Source organism: Papio anubis, chromosome 11 (assembly GCF_008728515.1).
Source record: "Papio anubis isolate 15944 chromosome 11, Panubis1.0, whole genome shotgun sequence".
Classification (NCBI taxonomy): Eukaryota; Metazoa; Chordata; class Mammalia; order Primates; family Cercopithecidae; genus Papio; species Papio anubis.
Window position 1 is genome coordinate 112,276,714 of NC_044986.1, and position 24,566 is coordinate 112,301,279.

Consider the following 24,566-nt stretch of genomic DNA (forward strand, 5'->3'; position numbering starts at 1 on the left):
TCACAGTGCTCATTGCTAGAAAAACCAAAGCTAGACCCAGATATTCCAAATCACTGGGCAACCTCAGCCTATCAACCCACTGACCCCAGCCAGTCCCTCAGGGCACTCTGAGCAGGGAAGGAATTACATCAGGGGGCAGAGGATAGGAAAGGAAAAACAATTCCAGCTTCTCTTGAAAGTATTTACATTCACCAAAGCTTTATGGTAAAGTCTTTCTGCAAGAAAAGCCAAAATACACACAAGAAAATAATACAGAGAGAGGCCTCTAGGGAGAAAAATGCAAGGAAATCAAGTCCAATGGTGAAAAACAAAATGGCCTGCGTCTCAATGGGCTTGTTAAGTACTTGTTAACCTCTTTCTCTCTTTTCCCCTAGTAATGACTCTTAAGCCAAAGGAAGCGAAGAGGTTTTTGATAGGTTAAAAAGAGGCCATCCATTAAGGGGTCAAGGCCCGGTGCTCTGGGTATCTGTCACCGAATGAACAAAATCAATTTAGAGCTCGCTTGTCTGACAATGAGGAAGACGCAATTGGCCGGAAGAACATCTTGATTCCATTAGGCCTGACTGCAGAGAAAAATTAGCCATTGTCTGCTGTGCTGGGTGTGTGGCCATCTCTGAAGAAAAGAGATGCCTCTTTCAGTGCAAGCAATGGAGGACATCCTCAGACCCATTTAGGAAGCCAATGATCCGCCGTCCTTGTTTGGGTATTCGGGAGGGCCTGATATGTTCCCATTATAGCCCACTCTGTTCTATATAAGACCGAGTCATCTTACAGTAGGATACTTCTTTCGCAGGGTGAAGGTTTTGAGATTAGAAGTCGTAACAGGAAAATGGTCAAAATTGACTCTGGTCAAGATTGCAGTGGATGGAGGAATTGGCCAATAAGATTAGGAATAAACAACCCCAAAGAGAATACAGTAAACTCCAGCACAAATGAATGAATGGGGGCCCTGGGTCCGGCTTGTGCTTGCACTGTAAACAATCCAATTTGACAGGAAACAGTTTTTGCAATGCTCATGACAACATGTGAGTCGTCTTTCAAAAAAAATACACAGACCTGTACTTTGTGCTGATATGTGTTCAAAGTATTCATAACTTATGTTTTACGTTAAGAATAATATTGGCATGTAATTGACAGAGGGGAATGCGTACAATCATAGTATTTCTTTTTTTTCTTTTTCTTTTTTTTTTTTTGAGATGGAGTCTCTCTCTGTTACCCAGGCCAGAGGGCAGTGACGCGTCTCAGCTCACTGCAACCTCCGCCTCCCGAATTCGAGCAATTCTGCTGCCTCAGCCTCCTGAATAGCTGGGATTACAGACCCATGCCACCATGTCTTGCTAATTTTAGTAGAGACAGGGTTTCACCATGTTGGCCAGGTTGGTCTCAAACTCCTGACCTCAGATGATCCACCTACATCAGCCTCCCAAAGTGCTGGGATTACAGGCATGAGCCACTGCACCAGTCTCATATTATTTCTTGAGCACTATGTACCAGCCACCATTTTAAGCATTTAATATATATTAATTCGTTAATACAGCAGCCCTATGAGAAAAGTGCTATTATTCCTGTCATTTCAAATATGAAAAAAACAAAGACACAAATTCAATTGCTAAGAATACACAGCCAGTAAGCAGCAGACAGTATGACGCTGAAAACCATGCTTCTAATCCATGCTCTTCTGTATTGTCTCCCATCGGTAGGAAATGTTTAAATCAAGCTACTTTATTTTTCAATTCCAAAGAATTGCAGCTTGACATTCTCTAGATTTACAATGCTGACCTTCAGCCCATGCACAGAATGTAAGAATGCCCACATGCCCCCTCGTTTTAGAGAGGATGAAGCCCTGATGGAGAGGGCCTTACAAAGTCATAGCTAGAACTGAGGGCTCTTGGCCTCCCACCCAGGGTTCTTGCTCCTAAAAATGAAAATCGCAACAATCAGGAGTAAACAACAGTCATGAGTACTGATTATTTGAGACAAAAGCATGAGATATATGTGAATGAGGCAGCGTGGCACTTCTTCTATTTTTTTTTTATTTTTTATTTTTTAGGCAGAGTCTTGCTCTGTCACCCAGGCTGGAGTGCAGTGGCGCCATCTCCGCTCACTGCAACCTCCACCTCCTGGGTTCAACTGATTCTCCTGCCTCAGCCTCCCAAGTAGCTGGGATTACGGGCATGTGCCACCATGCCCGGCTAATGTTTTGTATTTTTAGTAGAGACGGGGTTTCACCATGTTGGTCAGCCTGGTCTCGAACTTCTGACCTCATGATGGGACGCGCCCCCCCCCACTCGGCCTCCCCAGGTGCTGGGATTACAGGTGTGAGCCACCACACACGGCACTTCTATAGAGTTTTCAAAGGCTGATACAGAAACCAGAGATGGTTTTAAGCTCCATCACGGATTCCTGTAGCATGAATACAAGCTACTTTAGGTATGTCTTGTCTTCCCAAGTAGATTGTAAGCTCCCTACAAATATAAACATGTATTAAGCACCACGTGTTTCCTCTTGCCTATTAGAACAGGCCAGTACAAAGTAGATGACTACTACATGAATGGTTGGAAAGGGAATGGGAATTTGATGCTCCTAAAACCCAAGGGCCTTGCCTCTGTCTTCTTTTTTTGTAAAAAGTGAAATATACTGAATGCCTATAGAACTGATAGAAAAAAAAAAACTTGACACATGATTTCAACCCACTAAAAACATATACCTGGGCTGGGCGCAGTGGCTCACGCCTATAATCCCAGCACTTTGGGAGACTGAGGTGGGTGGATCACGTGAGGTCAGGAGTTCGAGACCAGCCTGGCCAACATGGTGAAACCCCATCTCTACTAAAAATACAAAAATTAGCCAGGCATGGGGGTGGGCGCCTGTAACCCTAGCTACTCGGGAGGCTGAGGCAGGAGAATCGCTTGAACCCGGGAGGCAGCAGAGGTTGCAGTGAGCCAAGATCATGCCACTGCACTCCAGCCTAGAAGATATAGTGAGACTCAGTCTCCAAAAATATATATATAATATATATGTATATATATGTATATATTATAGATGTGTATGTATGTGTATATATATACCTACTTCTGTTCCTTCTTAGAACCAGCTGTGCTCCAATAGCAAAACCTTACCAGGGCGCATGGGATCCAGTCCTCTGAGAGCACAGGCTTGGGGCTTTCTGGGTGCTCTCACATTTTAAATTCCATCTGATTCAGGTTCAGTGACTCCTTTCTTTTGCCCTGCAGCCCTCTAGATGTGTAACAACTCATTTGTATTTACTGAAAATGTAAATCCACCCAAAGATTTGCAAGTGCCAGTCTGCTGTACAAAGTAAAAAGGGCAGAAATGAAATAAGGAAGTGAGTTTTTCAGTTTGTATGTTTCCTTCTGAGCTTGGAGATTCTTCATGTCCATGCTCTATATAAGAAGAATTAGACCTAATTCTTCTTATATAGAGACCCAGAACAAGAAGCTTGAAACAACTTTGTTCTCATTCATTGTCAGAGCTTCATGGTGTGTTAGAAAGAGTCCAGGACCAGAAGTCACAAGATGTGGGTCCCGACATCAATTACTTATTTAACCTCTGCCAATCCCTTAACCTCTCTCTCCTGAGGTTACTTTATCTGTGCAAGGAGGAGGTGGACCAGATGGCTGCTGTGATTCTGTGTAATAGGCCCCCTGGTTGAAGCAGGAAGTTACTCATAGGGAGGTCATTAAGAAGCTTGGTGACTCAGCCTCAGGGACAGCGGGGGAAGACGAGGTTCTCCAAAGTGGTCAAGCATCAGAGCCACTAGACGGAGCTTCCTCTCAAGCGTCTATTTCCGCATCGTCCTGGGAGCTCGCCCACTACTCCACATGCAGTCCCAGCTCTCCATAAATGCTGGCTGGGGAGGAAGTCCAGTGGAGCCAAAGCCCCTTCCTCTGCCCCAACCTTCAGCCAAACACAGGATGTGGGAATCCAGCAGGCCAGCTAATAGAAACCAGTAACTCGTCCCTGCTCATTAAGTACTTAGAGAGGACCCTGTTGCGTGCAGGGCTCAAAGGCAATATTTATGACCCACTCTTGTTTGCACTCCGTGGATAAATGTTTCCCACCTCCTATTTTCATACTTGAAGATACTGAGTCCCAGAACGGGAAAGTGGAGGACCTATGATCGCATTGGGAATCACAGCAAGTCTAGGTCAGAAACTAAGAATCCACATCCAGTATCAGCCAGTCCCAACAACAGGGACAGACATAGTCTCAAGGAAGCCACGTCTTGGTGGTTCCAAGTTTTGTTCCATGCGAGCCCAGATCATCCAGGCTGTTTGTTTTGTTTTGTTTGAAATGGAGTCTCACTGTGTTACCCAGGCTGGAGTGCAGTGGTAAGATCTCGGCTCACTGCAACCTCTATCTCCTGGGTACAAGCAATTCTCCTGCCTCAGCCTCCCGAGTAGCTAGGATTACAGGCATGTGCCACTACGCCTGGCTAATTTTTAGTAGAGACAGGATTTCGCCATGTTGACAAGGCTGGTCTCGAACTCTTGACCTCGAGTGATTACCCAACATTGGCCTCCCAAAGTATCGAGATTACAGGCGTGAGCCACCACGCCTGGCCCAGGCTGTCCTTCATCACAATTGTTGTTGTGTTTTAGTCTTTGGATGAAAGCTACTGAGTATTGAAGCATTGCTGTATAGAAAACTAGAGGAAGCCAGGACTCCAAGGATAGAAAGAAAGAATACTTGTTATCATTTACCGTATAAAAGGAAAGCCAGGCCATGGTGTAGGACGAAAAAGATTTGCTTTTTTACTTTCTACGTACAGTCATATTGTAGCTCATTTGTAAAAATCATTCCACTTGTAAAGTTAACCATCCATTAGTCAGTAAGTGCTGTTCCCACTAATTGGTGGACTCCTGGGGAAAGCAACATAGTTAGAGGTTAGTGTAATGGCCCAGGTGCCCTTGACTTCTATTTCTGGTTCCTTCACTTACTTGCTGTGTGGCCTTAGGCAGTTTTCCTTAATTTCTCTGGGCCTTGTTTTCCCCAAGAAGTAAATTTCCCACTTACTCTTCTTGAGGGATGCCAAAAGATCAAAGGAACGATGTGTGCAGGGCTTTTTAAAGATGCCTAAATGACGTGCACTAGAAACCCCTTGATTTAATAGGTATGAATTAATACATTCTTTGATTATTGGTAGAACTACGTATTTTAGCTTTTTAATTAGCTCCTTGGGTATAATTGGCCATAGGCATTACTATGGGAAGGGAAGCCGCCCAGCCATCCCGATGATCATTATGGGTGCCTGCTGTGTCTTTAGGCGGAGGGGCAGAGGGAGTTGGCAGCTTTACGTGGTGGGGGGTTATGACGGCTGCACCGAGCCAGCGCAAGCTCGGGAGGCTCCCCTGAGGTGGCGCAGACCATCGGGGCTGCCCCGAAACCAGCTCAGTCAGAGCCCACCTTACCCTGTTTACAAAGGGGAGGCAAGGTGGAGCATCTCCTGTTTGTTGATTTGATTGTTGTGTTTGCTCTGCCGGCCTCAGAGTGAGGTATTTAATGGGGCCTCTAAGCCATGGGCACAAGGGCCCGTGGGCAGAAATGCCCCAGACCCCATGAATAGCATGATGCCTTGCCAGCCAGCTGCACCCCGGCACTGGGCAAGGGGCAGTGGCTTCCACCCTCCTGGTGCCTCCTGCCTCCATATTCCTGTCCCCAGCTCACCCCTCCCTCCTGAGTGAAGAGAAAAGGATCAGACTACTGTTCTGACATGCACACCTCCTCTTCTGTTCCCGGGACCCTTTTGCTTTTGTGTTTAAGAAGGAGTCTTGCTCTGTCGCCCAGGCTGCAGTAGTACAGTGGCGCGATCCTGCCTCACTACAACCTCTGCCTCCCGGGTTCTAGTGATTCTCTTGCCTCAGCCTCCCGAGTAGCTGGGACTACAGGCGCCCACCGCTACACCCAGCTAATTTTTGTATTTTTCGCAGAGATGGAGTTTTGCCATGTTGGCCCAGGCTGGTCTTGAACTCCTGACTTCAAGACATCTGCCCACCTCAGTCTTCCAAAGTGCTGGAATTGCAGACATGAACCACCATTCCCAGCCTGTTCCTGGACCCTTCTAATGTCTCAATGCAATAATCTGATCCTAAAAACCACCCATCCCTTCACCTCACTCTTACCCTTCCTTCCCAGGATTGCATTTACAAAATAAAAATTCATGCTTAAAGCAAGCATCAGGGGGAATCCATTGTTCTGCACCCTGCTACAAAAATGCATCATCCCTGGGATATGCCTGGGAGCCAGGACTCCATGGTTCACAGCCAAGGGCAGAAACTGGAGGCAGGGCCTAACCTCAGGCAGCTACAGCAGCTAGAGCAGCCACAGCAGCCACAGCAGCCACAGACAGGGCCATGCAGCAGAGTCCAGATGGTTTTGTTCGGGCCCTTTGGCAGACGCACGGTTCTCCATGCCGAACCGCATCAGGGAGCACTTAAAGCAAAGCTTGGTTTGTGTTTTATTTTGCATGGAATGGGGGAGAGAGGAGTTGCCAGGCAAACAATCCCTCGGAGCGTTCTGCTCTGGGGTTCTTCATCAGGCGGGGAGGGGGCTTCCCATGAAAGGCACAGGGGGGTTCTCAAGCGTGCTCACACCTGGTTCTGCTTTCTTTCCCTCTCTTGGAGGGCCTGAGGGTCCCACCTCCCGGGCCTGCCCATTAGGCTGGTAGGCACCTTACGCCACAGAGCCTGCCAGGACCAGTACACGCCAGGACCTAAGGCCAGGATCAAGTCCACAATGAGCAGGGTCCAGTGCAAAATGGAAATGCTGGGCCCCTTGATCAAGCCCATTAGGTGGGTTCAGTGTCCACTGCTCGGGGGATGGGCACACCAAAATCTCACAGATCACCACTAAGGAACTTACTCAACCAAATACTGCCTGTTCCCCAAAAACTTATGGAAATTAATTTTTTAAAAGCATATAACAACAAAGACAGGAAAGGAGAGGAGAGGAGAGGAGAGGAGGGGAGAGGAGAGGAGATGAGAAGGAGAAGGAGGAGGGGGAGGGGGAGGGGGAGGGGAGTAAGGAAACCTATTAGGAATTTCAAGATGTCAACAGCAGGGCATGAAACCAAGCCAAGGACCTTCTGAGCAAAGGGCCCTCAGGTCGCAACCCAGAAGGCCGATCCTGTTCAAGACTTCACTTTGCCTGAGCAAGGCGGGTGTAGGACAGGGGCTGAGGGACCCCGTGGGATGCAGCCAACAGGACCCTTTCATTGAAGTACCATCCACATCCCTTACTTGAGAGGAAGGGAGGGGCACCGGGAGAAAAATTCTCTGTGTTTAAGGATTTGCAGCACACACATAATTTTTTTAAAACCCAAAAGTCAGGGCTGGGAATCTAAGAAAAGGAAATCTAAGAACAGAATGATTCTGGTTGTTCTGGAGTAACTCTCTTTTAATCTGCCAGGATTTGGGAGAAGTAAGAACATTTGGGATTCATAGTAAGATCTAAGGTCACTTTGTGCCAGTACTGTGCTTCGATCTGTGGCTGCTGAGATCTACCTTAGAGCGGTCATTTTTGCCATTTTACAGAGGGGAAAACTGAGGCTAAAGGAGATGCTGTAACTTGTGTCAGGTCCTGCAGCTTAGAGCCGGAGTTGGGCACGGTGGCTCACGCCTGTAATCCCAAAATTTTGGGAGGCCAAGGCGGGCAGATCACTTGAGGCCAGGAGTTGGAGACCAGCCTGCCCAACATGGCAAAACCCTGTCTCTACTAAAAAATACAAAAATTATCCAGGTGTGGTGGCATACTCCTGTAATCCCAGCCACTCAGAAGGCTGAGGCACAGGAATCACTTGAACCCGAGAGGCAGAGGTTGCAGTGAGCCGAGATCTTGACACCACTCCAGCCTGGGGGACACAGCAAGAGTCTGTCTCAAAAAAAAAAAAAAATGTAGTGGAGCTTGGATTCAAACAGATGTAGTCAGACCACAAAGCCTGCCCGCCTGACCACTTTGCTCAGTGTACTGCCCCCAGGTTATGAGGCCAAGGTCGTGTAACCTGTTCATTCTGGTATTTTTGTAGCTCTGGCTAAGTTCAGGTAGAATGTCTCTGAATATATAACACCTGGGGACCAGAGAGGAAATGTGGATGTTTTCATGGATGGATTTATAGTGGCCACGCATCAGACAGGAGCATGAGACCTGGGTCTGTGTATTTTAGTAACAGACTCCACTAAGGCGCTGTTGAGTCTCTGACACGAAGCTGTCAGCCAACACAGGACTTTGGGCCATTTGCTTTCCTTGCAGTATCTCTCTACCCACCTGGAGTTGATGCTTAACAAGAAAGAAAAATACAATTTCCTTGGGCTTCAGAGTGAAATGCACTCTGAGCCGGGGACAAAAGAGGCAGCTCTGTAATAAGAGATAATAGATATTCTGCTTCCCAGTATTTACACAGACAAAATAATTGTAAAATTCCAGAGAGCAGATTGTGAAGATAAAAGAATGCGGCCATTCCAGAAGCACTTTTTATTCCAGCCCAGTTTTATTTGGGGTTCTGGGTCCACTGGCCCAACTGCTGACTGGCAGTGTCCCCAGCCCGGGAAGACAGGGTGGGTCGGATACAGGAAATGGCCATCACGTCTCTAAGGTGGACAGAACATGAGCGGGTCAGAGGGTCAGGAGCCTCCGGTCGAAGGACTCTGGGCAAGACCCTGAAAATCATTTAAGTCAGTGGCCAGAGAAAGAGGGGAGTCTAGGGAAGCTGTTCCCTGCAGAAAGACAAGAACAAGATTCCTGCTTTACCCCTTCTTTCTGCTAAATAAACAGAAATTCCAAGTATATGGAAGGCGATGCAGTAACCATCAAATATGAATGCAAATGCGTGTGCACACAAGTTGAACCTCCTGTGACATTTCCCAGAGGGTTAAAGTAACTTTCTTTTTCATCCAATGAAAGGAACCCCCTTCCTGCAGCAAGTGGATGCAGCCCTAATTACTTCCAAACATTACAGTCGGCTTCTTAGTTAACGAGCTCACTGGTCCGAAGGAGGAATGACTGCCAGGGCCCCTTCATTCCACTTCTCACCCTCCCTGGCCAAGCCTGAGGGAGAGACTGGCTACAGCGTCCTTCCGGGCGACAGAACTCTTGGTTTTCTTTGTGCTGCAGCAAGAAGAATGGGCTTGACAGGCTCACACTGTGATCTTGAGTTGCCTGCCCCCGAAATAAGGTCCCAGCCTCCTCCGCCCTTTGCAAGGCTCTTACACATTAGTGAGCAGGAAGTGGAGTCCCGATGGGAGGCTGGGAATTTGAACGCCTTCCCATTTCAGCACTGGAGGGGAGGAAGCTCAGTTCAGCACTCCACGCAGATGGCTACCGCTCCCTCCTGAGCGCTCACTCCTCTCCCCTCACCCGCCGCCTTCCCTGCTGGGTCCCTCTCCCCCGTCTCCACCTCTCCTCCCTCTCCTGGAAGGGAAAAGTCTGCCAAGCTGGGGACTGCCACGACCAAACCAACAAAGGCCGACCAAAGGCGGAGAACTTGAAAAGAACTTGTTTTGTTCCAGTTAAGGAACCTGCAGGAAAATCCACACCCACGTTGCCTGGTTTTGAACTGGAGAGCTGCGAGTGTGTGTGTGTGTGTGTGTGTCAGTCAAGCAAGAGGCGGAGGAGGCACAAACCACGGTCTCTGCTTTGATAAGGAGACTGCCAGCTGTGGAAAGTTAACCAGCAGACGGGGGAAGATGGCCCAGGAACCAGCCCCTCCTGAGTTTTAAACTTCGCTGTTTTCTGTCCAGATATTCCAGTGGAGACAGTTGGAAAACCTGTACTTCAGAGAAAAGAAGTTTTCCGTGGAAGTTCATGACCCACGCAGGTAAGCTTGAAAAGTCCTTTTCTTGCGGGACGGCGTGGCTCTCGGCCGGGCATGTTATTGATCTTATTATTTTGGGGCTCTCGTTGTTCATGGTCAGTTTGGAGTGGAGGGGGGCGATCTCCCGGGGAATGGAGCTCCAATCAGGCAGTGAAACTTTCTTTTGGATTACATGTCTTGATAAATGCAGTGGGTTCGCACGTGTGTGTGTGTGTGTGTGTGTGTAAGTAGCAATCCCTGACCGTCTCATCTGGCCACATGTGTCCCTGGCTCGTGTGTGTGTGTGTGTCAGTGTGTGTTTTACCTGCACTGGAGGGAAGCTTTATAGCACTTTGTAACACACACCAGTAAGTCCCCATAGGAAACTTTTGCTACAGAAGAGTCTGAAGAATCGCTCCTTAGAGCTTCTACAAGTGTTTCAGGCAGGACAGTCCATGTGAAAATGAATCTGTCACCAAAGCAGTTGTGCTACATTGTTTTATTCCAGGAGCTGTAATTTTAGGATGTTAGTATCATGGGTGGATGTGAAAGAAATGAAATTATTTTTCCCTCCACCCAAAATCGTACCCCAGACAGCACCAGGGTTGTAAAAAGTCCCTGTACTCTTAGATGTGAGACAGTGCGGCCCCAGGTTGGAATGCAGGGAGCCCCGAGTGACTGGGGTCTGGGCAGCTCATACCTACTGTTTTCCTCTCTTTTTCTCCCGCTGGACCTAAAGTTATAGGCATCCCAAAAACAGCAGCGTAATTCCCTAAAACCAGGCCTGACAACTAAGAAATCACTTTCTGTGAGGCCAGAAACATTTACAATAAGAAGGTAGCCCCGGGGAGACGCAGAAAACATCAGACTCTACAGAGGAACGAAAGTGGATTTTAGGCGCTGTTGACGCTCCAGCCCTGGGCTTAGAAAGAGGACTTGGCACCAATTCCAGCTCACACATGGCTTCTGACACTCAAAACAAGCCGCGGTACCTCCCCATGAGCTCTGGACAGGAGGGAGACGGGAAGTTACCCCGCCCAGTGCGAGGGCTTGGACCTGTGCAGTAGCCCCTGTTCCTGCAGCCCATGATAACCTGGCAGGAATGAAGCCGTGCTTGCCCTCCAGGGTAATCTCCCTGAAACAGCCACTCCTGTGTAGGGGAAAAGCCTATCTCAGCACCACAGTTACTACAGGAATAGTTAGTGGAGAGCAGCTGAGAGCTTCTGCATCTCTGCAGTCAGGTGAAGATGGTAGCCTTTAACAGAAACATATTTTATCCAGTGTTTCTCAGGGACCTGCAAGGGGTTTCATGGCCAGAAGTCCCAGTCCACAGAGCACAGATCCATCTGTGCAGGCCAAGCAGGGCAGGCAGGGAGATTTCAAAAATAATATTCCAGCCAAGAAGAAACTCACTGTTCATTTTTCAGGGGAACTGAATCGGACCATTTTCTTAGGCATATAAGAGCAGGGGAAATTTAAGTACAAAAAGAGTGAAATGAACTTTGCCACAATGGGTCAGATGCAGAAAGGGGATGCTCCAAAGGATAAAAATGGGGGGCTGGGTAATCTAAGGGGCTGAGCGCAGGGAATAGACCCTCCTCCATGCCTGTGCTCTGCTGGAAATTCAGTGAGCACCCAGGCACCTTGGACAAATCCTTTAACCACGCATGCGTCTATCTGCGTATGTGTGTTCGTGTTCTCTCTGCGTCTGTCACCCTGTCGGTGAGTACTGCTAAATTCTCTTTCCCAAGGCCCAGGGATATAGGAAAGAATCTAGACCTCACATGTGACTCTTCAGTGGGTCTGTCGCCTATTAGACAGCAGTGATCAATGTCATGTTTCTTGCGAAGCTTCTGTGTCCTGTTCAGGCGCTGTGTCAGCCGTGGCAGGGAAGGAAGGAAGTCGGAGGCAGGGTCTTCTTCCTTAGCAATCTTCTAGTGTAGCTGAGAAGACACGCAGAAGAAGGAACTTTTCTGTTGTTGTTGAGACAGGGTCTCATTCTGTCACCCACGCTGGAATGCAGTGGTGCGATCATAGCTCACTGCAGCCTCCACCTCCCAGGCTCAAGCAGTTCTCCCACCTCAGCCTCCCGAATAGCTGGGACTACAGCCACACACCACCATATCCAGCTTTTTTTTTTTTTTTTTTTTTTTTTTTGAGAGACTGGGTCTCACAGTGTTGCCCAGGCTGGTCTCAAACTCCTGAGCTAAAGCGATCCTCCCATCTTGGCATCCCAAAGTGCTGGGATTATGGGCGTGAGCCACTGCCTGGAACCTGCCGAGAAGAAGGAACTCTTGGAATGTCACAAGAAACAAAGGAACCTGCTCTAGAGGACAAGTAGCTAGTATACAGAAGAGGCAGGATTTGAACCTAGGAGGTCTGGCCCGGAGCTCATGCACTTTCTCTACTGTACAGAAGGGCCAGCTATCGTGGGCCATGAAGGGTGAAGGACAGGGTCGCCAGAGGCCTGGCTGGTCAGGAAGGGAGAGGCTTACCAGGAAGGAGAGGTCTGAGTGGGACCCGGAGGGGTAACTAGGATTAAAGCCATGTGGTGAGCCCTCAGGGTGATATAAATGTCAGGTGGGAGCTTCTCAATTAGGATAAAGAAATGAGGGAGGGTCTGGCTGGAGGAAGGAGCAGATCTGTCTCCTCCCAGGCACGCTTGCTCTGAGTACACCGAGTTAGCCTGCAGACAGGCAGGAATGGGGGAGAGGCCCAGGGAGGCCAGAGGTGGAGACCCGGAATGACTTCAGCATTAAAGACACACAAGGAAAGGAAATGGCTTCAGGTCAGTCACTTAGCATGGTGGCAGAGCCAGAGCTATGAGCTGTAAGGTCTTTCTTGCACTCAGTTCTCTTTTTCACATCCTAGTGGTGCCTTTTTTCTCTTGTATTGGTAGTTTTCTCTTGTATTTCACGTATTCATGAGCCACGTGTGAGTGTGTTACACGCATAGAACATGGAATGATCAAGGCAGGGTATGTGGGGTATCTATGGCCTTGAGTGTTTACTTTTTTTTTTCTTTTGAGACGGAGTCTCACTCTGTCCCCAGGCTGGAGTGCAGTGGTGCGATCTCGGTTCACTGCACCCTCCGCCTTCCAAGTTCAAGCAATTCTCCTTCCTCAGCCTCCCAAGTAGCTGAGACTACAGGTGTGCGCCACCACGCCCAGCTAATTTTTGTATTTTTAGTAGAGACGGGATTTCACCATGTTGGCCAGGATGGTCTCGATCTCTTGACCTCGTGATACGCCCGCCTCAGTGTTGACTATTTTTACGTTGGTATCATTGCACGTCCTCTCTTCCAGTTACTTTGAAATGAAACTTGTGGTGCTTTTTAAGTTGAATGTGTCGTCCTATTGCTTATGGCCTTGCTTATTTGAGGTTAGGGAAGAGGAATGTGATTGGCCTCATGTTAGTTTGGTGTTCCAGGCTCAGCCCCTCCCCCAAGCCAGGCAGGGAGTCAGAACCGCAGTAATAGGATGGGCAGCGCCAGATGCAGTCATTTAATGAAGATGGAATTGATGGGAATCATTGAGGGCAGAGGCTGCTTTCTGGGCCGATGGGCTCAGGTGTGATTGCACCATTCCCTGTGGCGTACCAGACAAACACTGGGCACTTTCTCCCCCTGGGCATCCTAACTCAATGCTTAGCTTCATTCCTGAGCTTCTCCAGGCTGGGCCAACATTTCACTTCTAAGGTTTGGGCAAAATAGGAAGGGCCTGAAGCGAAAGATGAGGAGAGGAGATAAAGTAGTAATAGAGCAGGAGAAGAACTCTGAGTATCTGATTTAGACAGGGGAACTACCCGGACCTGACCAGCCACTTACCTCTTCTGCCCTCCTGGTACCTGAGAAATGGAGGTACCTAGCCTTGCACCGCCTTTCAAGATACTTTTCTTGTCTCATTCAGCTTTTCTGAGGGGGAAAAAAGCCATTCATTTATTTCCAAGAGCAGCAACTGCTATGGAAGCCAAGCTGGGAGCACAGATCCCTGTTTTCTTTTAAATTTAGCGAGACTGGGGAGGGATCCCTCCTCACTCTCACTGGCTCCTTTTTTCAATTATTTTCAACTGTGCGCTCTTTCACGTGCTGGCTTTTTTTTTTTTCTTCACTTTTGTTTGAACCGAAGGGAGAAAAAAACCTGTGTAGACTCAGTGTCATTACCCACCAGATTTGAATTTCTCCTTAAAAGTGAGGGTGAAGAAGACTCCACTTTAAATCTTTAGCTCCCCCAAAGTAAGATATTGCCTGGCAGCTTTGTTTTCTTTAAGGGAAAATTAGCCATGAAAAAAAATGTTACTATTTGCAAGTGCTGATCACCCCCAGGTTTCTTCCAAATTAGATATGTTAGTCTTGAGAACACACATTTTGTTTCTGATATCCAGGTAAAAGGCCCCAAATCCCAGCCCACCTTCCCATCAACTTGTCACACATTTGCACGCACACACACACATGCAAACACACATTCTCAGATTTCATTTGCAAAATAATCTGCCTATCCTATAAAATATACTTCACTAAGAGCATGACCATATAAGTCCTCCTGACTCCACGAATGTGGTGGATTACATAGAGATCAGCAGTTCCTGTTTTCACTTTTAAAGTCTGATTACTCCATGTAGGTTTAAAAATGTGTAGAGAAGGCTAGGCACAGTGGCTCACGCCTGTAATTCGAGCACTTTGGGAGGCTAAGGCAGGTGGATCACCTGAGGCCAGGAGTTCCAGACCAGCCTGATGAAACACTGTCTCTACTAACACTACAAAAAATTAGCCCAGCGTGGTGTGGACACCTGTCATCCCAGCTACTTAGGAGGCGGAGGCAGGAGAATCGCTTGAACCTGGGAGGTGGAGGCGGAGGTTGCAGTGAGCCGAGATCATGCCACCACACTTCAGCCTGGGCGACGGAGCAAGACTCCGTCTGGAAGAGAGAGAAAAAAAAAAAAAAGTATAGACAGAAGTTGGGGGAATTGGGGGTGGGCACATTTCTCTCTGCCTTTCCTCTCCTGATTGTTTGTACCCTCCCTGCCCTCTGAATAGATTAGAAATTGATCACCAAATCTTCAAGGAACATTGGGTTAGTTATGTAAGAAGTCCTGATTCCCTGGGACACTGTAGCCTGTGGTGATTAGAAAATAATTTACTCATCCCCACCGCTGGCACATTTCCTGTCTCACAGGGAGCATCACTGAAGGTTTTCCTGTCTGCGAAGTTTGTCTGGGCCCAGTGCCAGGTCCAAGATCGAAAAAGGACCATCCAGTGACCTAGAATGACCCACCTTATCCCAGACAAGGCCGAGACTTGGCCAAATTCTCAACTCTAGGGAGTCAGAAAATCAGAAGGTGGCCTTTGCCAGCCAGTGTCTCTGAGGTGTGTGTGAGTGTGTGCGCGCGTCTAGGTGTGTGTGAGAGCTCAGCTGTCACCTTTCAGCCAGGGCTTCTAGGACCCAGTGGGTTCTCTGCAGAAGCTGTTGACTGAGAAATGGTTTCTCTCAACAGAAACGGGTTTGAACCTTGTGATTCTTGCTTCCCCAGGGCTTCAGTGACAAGGAGGACGTTTGGGCACAGCGGCATTGCAGTGCACACGTGGTATGCATGTCCAGCATTGATCAAGTCCATCTGGGCTATGGCCATAAGCCAACATCAGTTCTATCTGGACAGGAAGCAGAGTAAGGTGAGTGACCAGACCTCTCACCAAGCCCTCAGCCAGCTTAAGAGCAACCCGGGCCATTGTCTGCCTCTCTCGGTTTAGGAATGAGAATCGGACGGGTTGGGGAGGTACCATGTCCCTTGCCCAGGTCCGTACCTTGCACAGGTACAGGCTTGCCTCTTAGGGTTACAGGTGGGAGGGTTGAGACCAGCTCTTCAAGAGGGCACATTCCATGCAGCTTGGTCCAGGGGGCTCTGACCACCATCGAGCGGCTCAAGCTGCTGACTACAGCCAGCTAGGCCCCTTTTGAGGAATTCCCACTGTGCTTTTGGCCCTCGGGAGACTCTCCTAGCAGTGTGAAGGCAAGCCCTTTTTGGTGTTTAAACAGTGCTATACTATCTTCCTTTTGAAAAGAAAAAAGTAATCGTTCTCAAGGAATAGACACCACCTAACTGTTTAGGGTAATTGCTGTGAAAACCCGCAGGCGGTTCCAACTGCCAAGTCCTTTTTTTTTTTTTTTTTTAATGCAAAACTGGAAACGTTAAAAAAAAAAAAAAAAAAAAAAAAAAGCAACCACCCTGTTTCCCTAAGGTAGACCTAGAGCCTGGGGCCTTGGTAAACAGTCCTCCTCCAAGGAGATGTCACCACCCCCGCCTCTGGGCACGCAGCTGCGTTTTCTGGTGGGTGAGAGGATGACGTCTCCTTGGTTCACACAGGGCTTATATCAACACTCTGCCCCCTCTTCCTCCAGCCCTGTCTCCCCAGACACCCCTGTCAGCCCCCCACAAGCCGCTCCCATTCATTCTCCCTCAGGGGAAGAGCCCTGCCAAGATGGCCCTGCAGCTTCTGTCAAGATCCTGCTGGCTTTGGCTTGGGGAATACAGACTGAGGTCACCCTGGGCCCCGGGCTAGTGATTTCTAGCAGTTTCTGAGGATTTCCCTCCATCGTGTGAGTTCTTGGGAGAAGGTGGCAGGACGCTCCACTTACTGGGCACAAGGGTCACTGCATCGGTGCCCTCTCGGGTTCTTTCTCTTTTGCCATCTTATCCATATTTTAAGGGGTTTCTCTTTTTCTGGGGAAGAGGAGAGTGAGTGAGTTGAGGATCAAGGGAGAGGTGATAAGAGAAAGATAGAAAAGAGGACAGGGCTGGGCACAGTGGTTCACATCTCTAGTCCCAGCACTTCGGGAGGCCAAGGCAGGAGGATCACTTGAGCTCAGGAATTTGAGACAAGCCTGGGCAACATAGTGAGACCCTCGTCTCTACTAAAAGAAAAAAAAAAGAGAGAGAACAGGAAGAAATGAAACAATCCTTTTAGTTATAATTCAGTTTTAAATCGGGGTCTGTCCCCTGCAGCCATCATTTTCTCCTTTGTAAAATACTTTGTCCTCTACTTTCTGACCCCCTTTTTGGTCATTTTCTGGGATGAATGAGTGCAGGACAGAGAATTTGTGTTGTTAGGAATAATGAGAGTATTCTCCACAGCTCTCCTGGCGTTGATGGGTCCTAGTCCTAGCACAAGAATTTGAAGTTCGATTAGATCAAAAGAAATGCGGCCAAAGGTTTTTGACTCATGCTTGATATTGACACAGTGGGTGCGTGTCAGGGTTTTGCTATCCAGGGGCAAGAGTTGGAGGTGGACACCTGAGAACATTAATTTCATCCTCTATGGTTGGGTGATGGATGCTGCAGGTTAGGGGATTGGGCAATGCTCCTGAACCCCACTGCCAATTCCCCTTGAGGGCAGACCCCCCACTCACTGTACCACAGTGTGGAAGGAGGAAAACGCATATCTCGCCTTGAGGATAGCACAGCGTTGGCTGTTCAAGCGCCTCCCCTCTGCTCTGGTTTTTGCATAGGGGGTCTCTTGAGCATCTCAAGAAGCTTGTTTTATGGCTTTCCCACCACACCCTGGAAGACGGTCTCCTGCAGTTGGCAAGCCTTGTTATTCAACAGGCTAACAGGTCAACTCACTGACACAGCAAGTACATCTTAAAGAGAAATGATTGGTCAGGCGCCATGGCTCATGCCTGTAATCCCAGTACTTTGGGAGGCCGAGGAGGGCTGATCACTTGAGGTCAGGAGTTCGAGACCAGCCTGGCAAACATGAGGAAACCCCATCTTTAGTAAAAGTACAAAAAAAAAAAAATAGTCGAGCATCGTGGCAGGCACCTGTAATCTCGGCTACTGGGGAGGCTGAGGCAGGAGAATTGCTTGAACCCGGGAGGCAGAGGTTGCAGTGAGCTAAGATCACATCACTGCACTCCAGCCTGGTTGACAGAGTGAGACTCCATCTCAAAAAAAGAAAAAGAAAAAAGAATTATTGTAGATGACTTAGTAACAAGACGTGTCTTTTAGGAGGCAAAACCAAATGCCCATAGCATCAGGAATGTTTCAGCTGTCCCTTTTGTAAAAGTAACCCTTGGGGACTGAAGAAAATGCCCACGCTCCCAGGAGGACAAGGAGAACATTTCCCAGGAAGCCAGGCATGCTCACATATGCCCTAGAGTCCTCACACTTCTCACAGGACCCGGTTCCCCAGCCTGCAGTGATAGGTGAGGATCGTGACCCTCTACGTGGGAACTGGAGGCCTCTTTTCCAGCTCTGGGACCCTGGATGGGTCTTTCATCATTGGTGCTTTCCTTCCCCAATTAGCAGCAAAGGAAATTCCTGACCTCAACTAGTGATTGGTCAAATGGCACCACGTTTGTGAACTTGCTTGAGGAAATACGTGCCATCTTTTACTAATGTCATTGTTAATCTAGCATACTATCCCTGGCCAACACTTGCTTGAAGTTTAAATTCTCTAAAAGGTCCGCAAATTAAATCAGAGATGATGACATACCCTTTGGGAATTACATTACAACACCTTTTTGTTTCCGGAATGTTCTTTATAGAACAGTGATGTGATTCATCTCTGATGGGCAGCACGGCCTCTGGGTGAGTGATGGCCGACAGGGCTGGGACACAGAGCTTCGTAATATTTCTAGGCAGCCAGTTCTGGCTGGCATCCTGGTCACTGCTCACACTGTACTATACTGGGACGTGCCAACCATTCCTTTCTCTGAAGAGCTTCAGCAAGGCCCAGGCCCCCTAAATGGTGTTTATCAACCCCAGAGAGACCAGTGCAAGGGTGGGGAGCCATGAGCGTTCAGGGGCTTCCCTGACCCTCGGTTATTTTCTTCTTTCAGGGTCACTGTGCAAATCATTTAAGGAAATCTCTCCTCCTTTCTCTCTGCCTGTCTCTCCCCCCGCCGCCCTTCCTCCCTCCATCAGCTCTCCACGCATACGCATCAAGAAACCATTCTACCATCTAAGACAGGGCGGAGGGAGGCTGTGCTGGTTGGTTATTTGTAGCTCCTTCAGAATGAGAAGCTGCACAGGCACCAATTGTAATTGGTAACTTCTGTGCTGACCCCAGAGATCAGAAATGTTGTCTGCTAGATCCCAGCAGCCTCTGAAGCCCAGAGCCAAGGAATGTCTTAGAGACTTTGCAGGAAAATATTTGAAAGCTCAAAATGTTTAGAGTCAACGTTAGACACTTTTCCCTCTGAACTCAGAGTGGGGACTTCTTGAATTGGCCCCCAATCCAAACGTCTTTCCTTCTTCCTAATCTTTTTTGTTTCTCCCTGATGCAGTTCTCCATTTTATTTAGGGTCAGAGGGGGACAGGGACATTGAAGTTTTGTTCCCACAGTGTCAGAAGACCGAGTCACATGTATCAGGCAAGACTCCCAGAGCAAAATGTTCTGGAGTCTGGGGACTCCTTAAGTTTGGCCCAGAGACCTGCCTTTGCAAAGAGAGACTCTCCCTGACAATGCCCATGTCCTCCCGGTCCTCTCCACCGAGTCTGTTATGTCACTGTGATATTTCCATTCTAGAAAGAATCTAGGCCGGGCACAGTGGCTCATGGCTGTGATCCCAGCACTTTGAGAGGCTGAGTTGGGCGGATTACCTGAGGTCAGGGGTTTGACACGAGCCTGGCCAACATGGCAAAACCCCGTATCTACTAAAAATACAAAAATTAGCCAGGCGTGGTGGCCCACACGTGTAGTCCCAGCTACTCGGGAGGCTGAGGCAGGAGAATTGCTTGAACCCGGGAGGCAGAGGTTGCAGTGAGCCGAGATCGTGCCACTGCACTCCAGCCTGGGCAACAGAGTGAGACTCTGTCTCAAAAAAAAAAAAAATCCAGTGGCTTCCTAAAGCTTCCAGGAATCTAGTCTCTTTTAGGAAGGATTCCTTTTGTTTCCATATTTTTGTTTTAAGAATGATGTGTGGCAAGAGTTCTGGTATGACAAGGGGGACAAGTTTTTCATGTGATTTATGAGGTCCTCAAAACATCTGGTTGGGCCATCAGTCTAACCTCGGTTAGCAAATTACAGCCAGGCCCCAATGCAGATCCTATTCTTACTGCGATGGCCTTTACATAAATTGTCTACTTTCGTTATCTCAGCTCTGGGATGTGGATTTTAAGACCTCCATTTTACAAACGCGTATCTGAGGATCAGGAAGGTGAAGGGTCAAAGTCCGATAGTGATTCACTGGGAAGAGCCAAGGTTCTAATTCAGGTCTTGTTTTGAGACAGAGTCTCACTCTAGCACCCAGACTGGAATGAGATCAGGCAGTGGCGTGATCTCGGCTCACTGCAACCTCCGCCTCCTGGGTTCAAGAGATTCTTCTGCCTCAGCCTTCCAAGTAGCTGGGATTACAGGCATGCACCACCACGCACGGCTTATTTTCGTATTTTTAGTAGAGACAGCGTTTTGCCATATTGGCCAGGCTGGTCTCAAATACCTGGCCTCAAGTGATCCACCCACCTCGGCCTACCCAAAGTGCTGGGATTACAGGCTTGAGCCACCACGCCCGGCTCTAACTCAGGTCATTCTGACTTCAGAGCCCAGACCCTTCGCCCAGCGCTGAATTGGTCTAGGCCTTCGTGAGTTATTGTTACATCACCGTTTGGGAGTGGGCTACTTTTTATTAGAACCTGGGTCTCCGTAACAGAGTGGTGCAGTAAGAAAGGAAGTCATGGATTGTACTCGCCATGCTTGCTTAGAGGGTAAAACTCAACCAGATGGGTGCAATTGATAGGCTGTGTCAAATTGAAATCAAAGGCCCTTTTCCTTCCTTCTGCGGCAAGCCAAAATCCTTCGAGGGCCTGGCAGCCAGGATTGTTTTATGAACAAGAAAACTCGCCTGAGGAAGTCGTCTTGGGTCTGAATGCAAGGAAAAACGTTGAGGTTAGGAAGGAAGCATAAGTTGAGGAAAGGCTCATGGGGTGGGGAGGAGGAGGAGGAAGAAGACAGTTCACACTAGGTGAAGAAAACAAGCACCATGTCTCAGCGTTTCCTCCCACCCACGGACTTCCATCATGTTAACATGAGGTCGGAAGTTGTCCTTGCCAGTGTGGACAGCAACATCGAGGGCAGAGGAAGCGCAGAGCTGCAGGCGTTCAGACAGCCCTGGGACAGTAAGGGCCCCTGGGCGCGGAAGGAAGGCTGTACACAGGGCATCCAGGAGCGGTGGGTCCACACCCCTCCATGGTCTTCGCTACTGCCCCCACACCTGGTTTCTCCTGCGTGGGAACGACCTTGCGTTCCACAGGCCAGGCAGGAAGCTACAATGATCAACCTCACCCAGTTCCACCCATGCGTGTGCTGTAGACGGTGGCCACAGAAAGGACAGATGAGCAAGTGACCATTTCTAGTTGTTTTCATGAAGTTCAGCGTACTGGCAAAGCCTGTCGCCCAAGCACACTCACAAAAAGTTGATTTCCTGAAGAAGAAAACAAGCAGACATTTGACACACGTGTGGGAAATGCAAACACGTTGTCACTACCGAAGGTGGAAACTGGAGCAGGTAGCCTCATAAAAACCACTGCTTTAACCACTGCTTTGGCTGGGCGCAGTGGCTCACGCCTATAATTCCAGCACTTTAGGCTGCTGCGGCAGGCAGATCACTTGAGGTCAGGAGTTTGAGACCAACCTGGCCAACACGGCAAAACCCTGTCTCTTCTAAAAATACAAAAATTAGCTGGGCGTGGTGGTGGACACCTGTAATCCCAACTACTTAGGAGACTGAGGCAGGAGAACCACTTGAACCCAGGAGGCGGAGGTTGCAGTGAGCCAAGACTGGGCCACCGCACTCCAGCCTGGGTGACCGAGACTCTGTCTCCAAAAAAAAAATAAAATAAAAACCACTGCTTTTAGAAATGTAAATGCGAACACAGACCTTTTTTCTAATTATTCTCTCCTGCTGTGACTTTTAACCAAATAGAGCCAATCAACGTGGATTAAAGGGAGTGTTGGGCACACGCACTTAGGTGTCAAAATACAAGCAAAGCACCATGTCACACATTCACTGGTGGGACCCCAGAATCCAAATGAGCAGTTTTTCCACAATCATGCACCCTGTGATTGCAAGTCTAAAGAGCTGTCATTGTCATTTCTCTCTCTTTTTTTTTAAGAGACAGGGTCTCACTTTGTTGCCCAGGCTAGAGTGCAATGGTGCAATCGCAGCTCACTGCAGCCTCCAACTCCTGGGCTCAAGCAGTCCTCCTGTCTCAGTCTCCCAAGTAGCTGGGATTACAGGCATGCACCACCACACCTGGCTAATTTTTTTATTTTTTGTAGAGATGGGATCTTGCTATGTTGCCCAAGCTGGAGAACCACTGTCACTTCTCCATCAGCTAAACTTTCTGTGACCACATGGCAAACCATTTAAGAGGCTTAGTTTATGTCTTTCACAACACTGAAAACCATTTTATCCTCCTTGTTTAAGCACCAAATAATTATAACCACGGTGTTTATTGAGAGCTGTGTGCCAGGAAGACAAGGAGGAAGAAGGGAGGACAGGGGAGTTGGGAGGGGAGGAACACCCTTCCCACACTTTCTCTCCTTTGACCCGAACCAACCCCTGGGTGCTGAGTGGCATCTACCCTGTTTTGTGGCTGGGAATAATAAGGTTCAATGAGACTGTCACTTTTCCTAAATCAGGACATTGTCTTAAGCACACCGCAGTGCAGCCTACAGAATCAGAGGCTTAGAACATCCTCCCTCAGTGCAGCTCTCAAGCTGCTTCTGCTCTTTGCAGAGAGTTTTGGTGATTAATGATTAGGCCAAGAGATGCAAACAAAAATGCTGCACGTCAGTCAGGGAGATAAGTCCCTTTGTGGAATGTCAAGACGGTGAGCAGGGGCAGGCGAGGGACGACTGTCCCCTCCGCAAGGTGAGCGTCACTTCTTTGACCTGCTTCCCTTTCCATTCCAGTCCAAAATCCATGCGGCACGCAGCCTGAGTGAGATCGCCATCGACCTGACCGAGACGGGGACGCTGAAGACCTCGAAGCTGGCCAACATGGGCAGCAAGGGGAAGATCATCAGCGGCAGCAGCGGCAGCCTGCTGTCTTCAGGTAGGCAGAGGCCAGCTGGAGGGATGCCCCCCTGAGCATGGCTGGGACCCCAGAGGGGACCCAGGACGGTGGGGAGAGCTGCAGCAGGGGAGACTCCTGGACGAGCTGCTCCAAAGCTGGCTCTGCTTTCCAGACCAAGTTTGGGATCCAAATGCAAATCTGAGAAAACTGCTCCGAAGCATCAAATAATGGAAGGGGGAAAAAAAAAAAAATCAGTAGAACCACGCAGTGCAGGAAGGCCTGCTGGTCACACTTAAGTGTCTTCAGGTACCCCCCAGAGCCTTTCAGAATGCCAATGGCAAGCTGTCGGGAATGTCAGGTCCAAGGGTGGATAAGTGGAGTCCGCTCATGTACCCACTCGTGTGTTGTGAATTTCAGGATCTGGTGCCAGGAGACACTGCATTCTACTCCCAGGTGGGTTTCTCCGGCTTTTACAAATGCAGAATACTGTCTCCATCGTGTCACAGGGCGTGGTTTCTCCATTCAGGGCCTTTTGATATTGCGAGTCAGAGATCTGGTTCCGCCGTCCGCTTCCGCCAGCCTTGGCCATGTCATTTTGTCTTTTGATGTTGGGAGGGACAGAGGAGTTCCAAGGTCCTGGATCTGGCTGACTTAAAAAGGGGGGTGCCATTCACTGAAATGGCAGGAGGAGGAGTGGGTTTGAAGGAAGGAGGGAGGGAGGGAGGCAGGCAGCTGTGGTTTAGAAATGTTAGAAAAGTGCATTGTGGCCAGGCATGGTGGCTCACACCTGTAATCTGGGCACTATGGGAGGCCAAGGCTGGAGAATCACTTGAGGCCAAGGAGTTTAAGACCAGCCTGGGCAACATAGTGAGACCCCATCTCTATCAAAAAAAAAAAAAATAGGTGTGGTGGCACATCACCCATAGTTCCAACTGCTTGGGAAGCTAAGTAGGGAGGAGCGCTGAGCCCTGGAGGTTGAGGCTGCAGTGAGCAATGCACTGCACTCCAGCCTGGGTGACAGAGCGAGAGCCTGTCTCAAAAAACAAAACAAAAAGAAAAGTGCAACAGGAGAAAAAACTTGATTGATGTAGGAACCGTGCAGCTGTCTCTGAGCCATGCAAAGAAGGCAAGAAGTCTTCCCTGGTAATTTATATTACTATATATAATGGCTGTAAACAATAACAAAAACGAAAAGACAGGAGAGGAAGAGGAGCTAAAAATTGTCTCATTAGCTTCTGGGCTGGTGTGATCCAATCATAGCCAGAAAAAGTTTAAAGGACCAGAGGACAGACATCCTTCCTGGACTGAGAGGCGAGGTTACTGTTCTGGTGAGTGGAGCATTAAGTTCAGGGCCCCTCCTTGGACAGGCTGAGGCCCTGAGGGGACCTTAGCAGTGTGTTCACACAGTCATGTGTTTTCATAAAATCTGTGAACATAATACATTTTGTATTATTTTTCTTAAATAGAACCGCTAAAGGCCGGTGCGGTGGCTCACGCCTGTAATCTCAGCACTTTGGGAGGCCGAGGCAGGTGGATCACCTGAGGTCAGGAGTTAGAGACCCATCTGGCCAACATAGTGAAACCTCATCTCTACTAAAAATACAAAAATTAGCTGAATGCGGTGGTGCGCACCTGTAATTTCACTACTCAGGAGGCTGAGGCAGGAGAAACACTTGAACCCAGGAGGCAGAGGTTGCAGTGAGCCGAGATCGTGGGCGACAGAGCAAGACTCTGCCTTAAAAACAA

At 48.7% G+C, this 24,566-nt stretch overlaps 1 protein-coding gene across 13 annotated transcripts in view; it reads left to right on the forward strand.

The window, feature by feature from the left end:
• Positions 1-24,566, forward strand: part of FRMD4A (FERM domain containing 4A) — a 693,308-nt gene that overhangs the window by 619,912 nt on the left and 48,830 nt on the right. For 10 of the 13 annotated variants that reach the window (XM_009214008.4, XM_009214010.3, XM_009214005.4 and 7 more), the window contains 4 exons: positions 9,756-9,832; positions 15,337-15,475; positions 22,718-22,859; positions 23,238-23,273. In XM_009214008.4, the coding sequence (XP_009212272.1) occupies positions 9,756-9,832; positions 15,337-15,475; positions 22,718-22,859; positions 23,238-23,273 (394 nt within the window). The remainder of the gene's footprint in view (positions 1-9,755; positions 9,833-15,336; positions 15,476-22,717; positions 22,860-23,237; positions 23,274-24,566) is intronic. The other 3 variants (XM_003903401.5, XM_009214011.4, XM_009214007.4) reach the window with 1 other exon arrangement.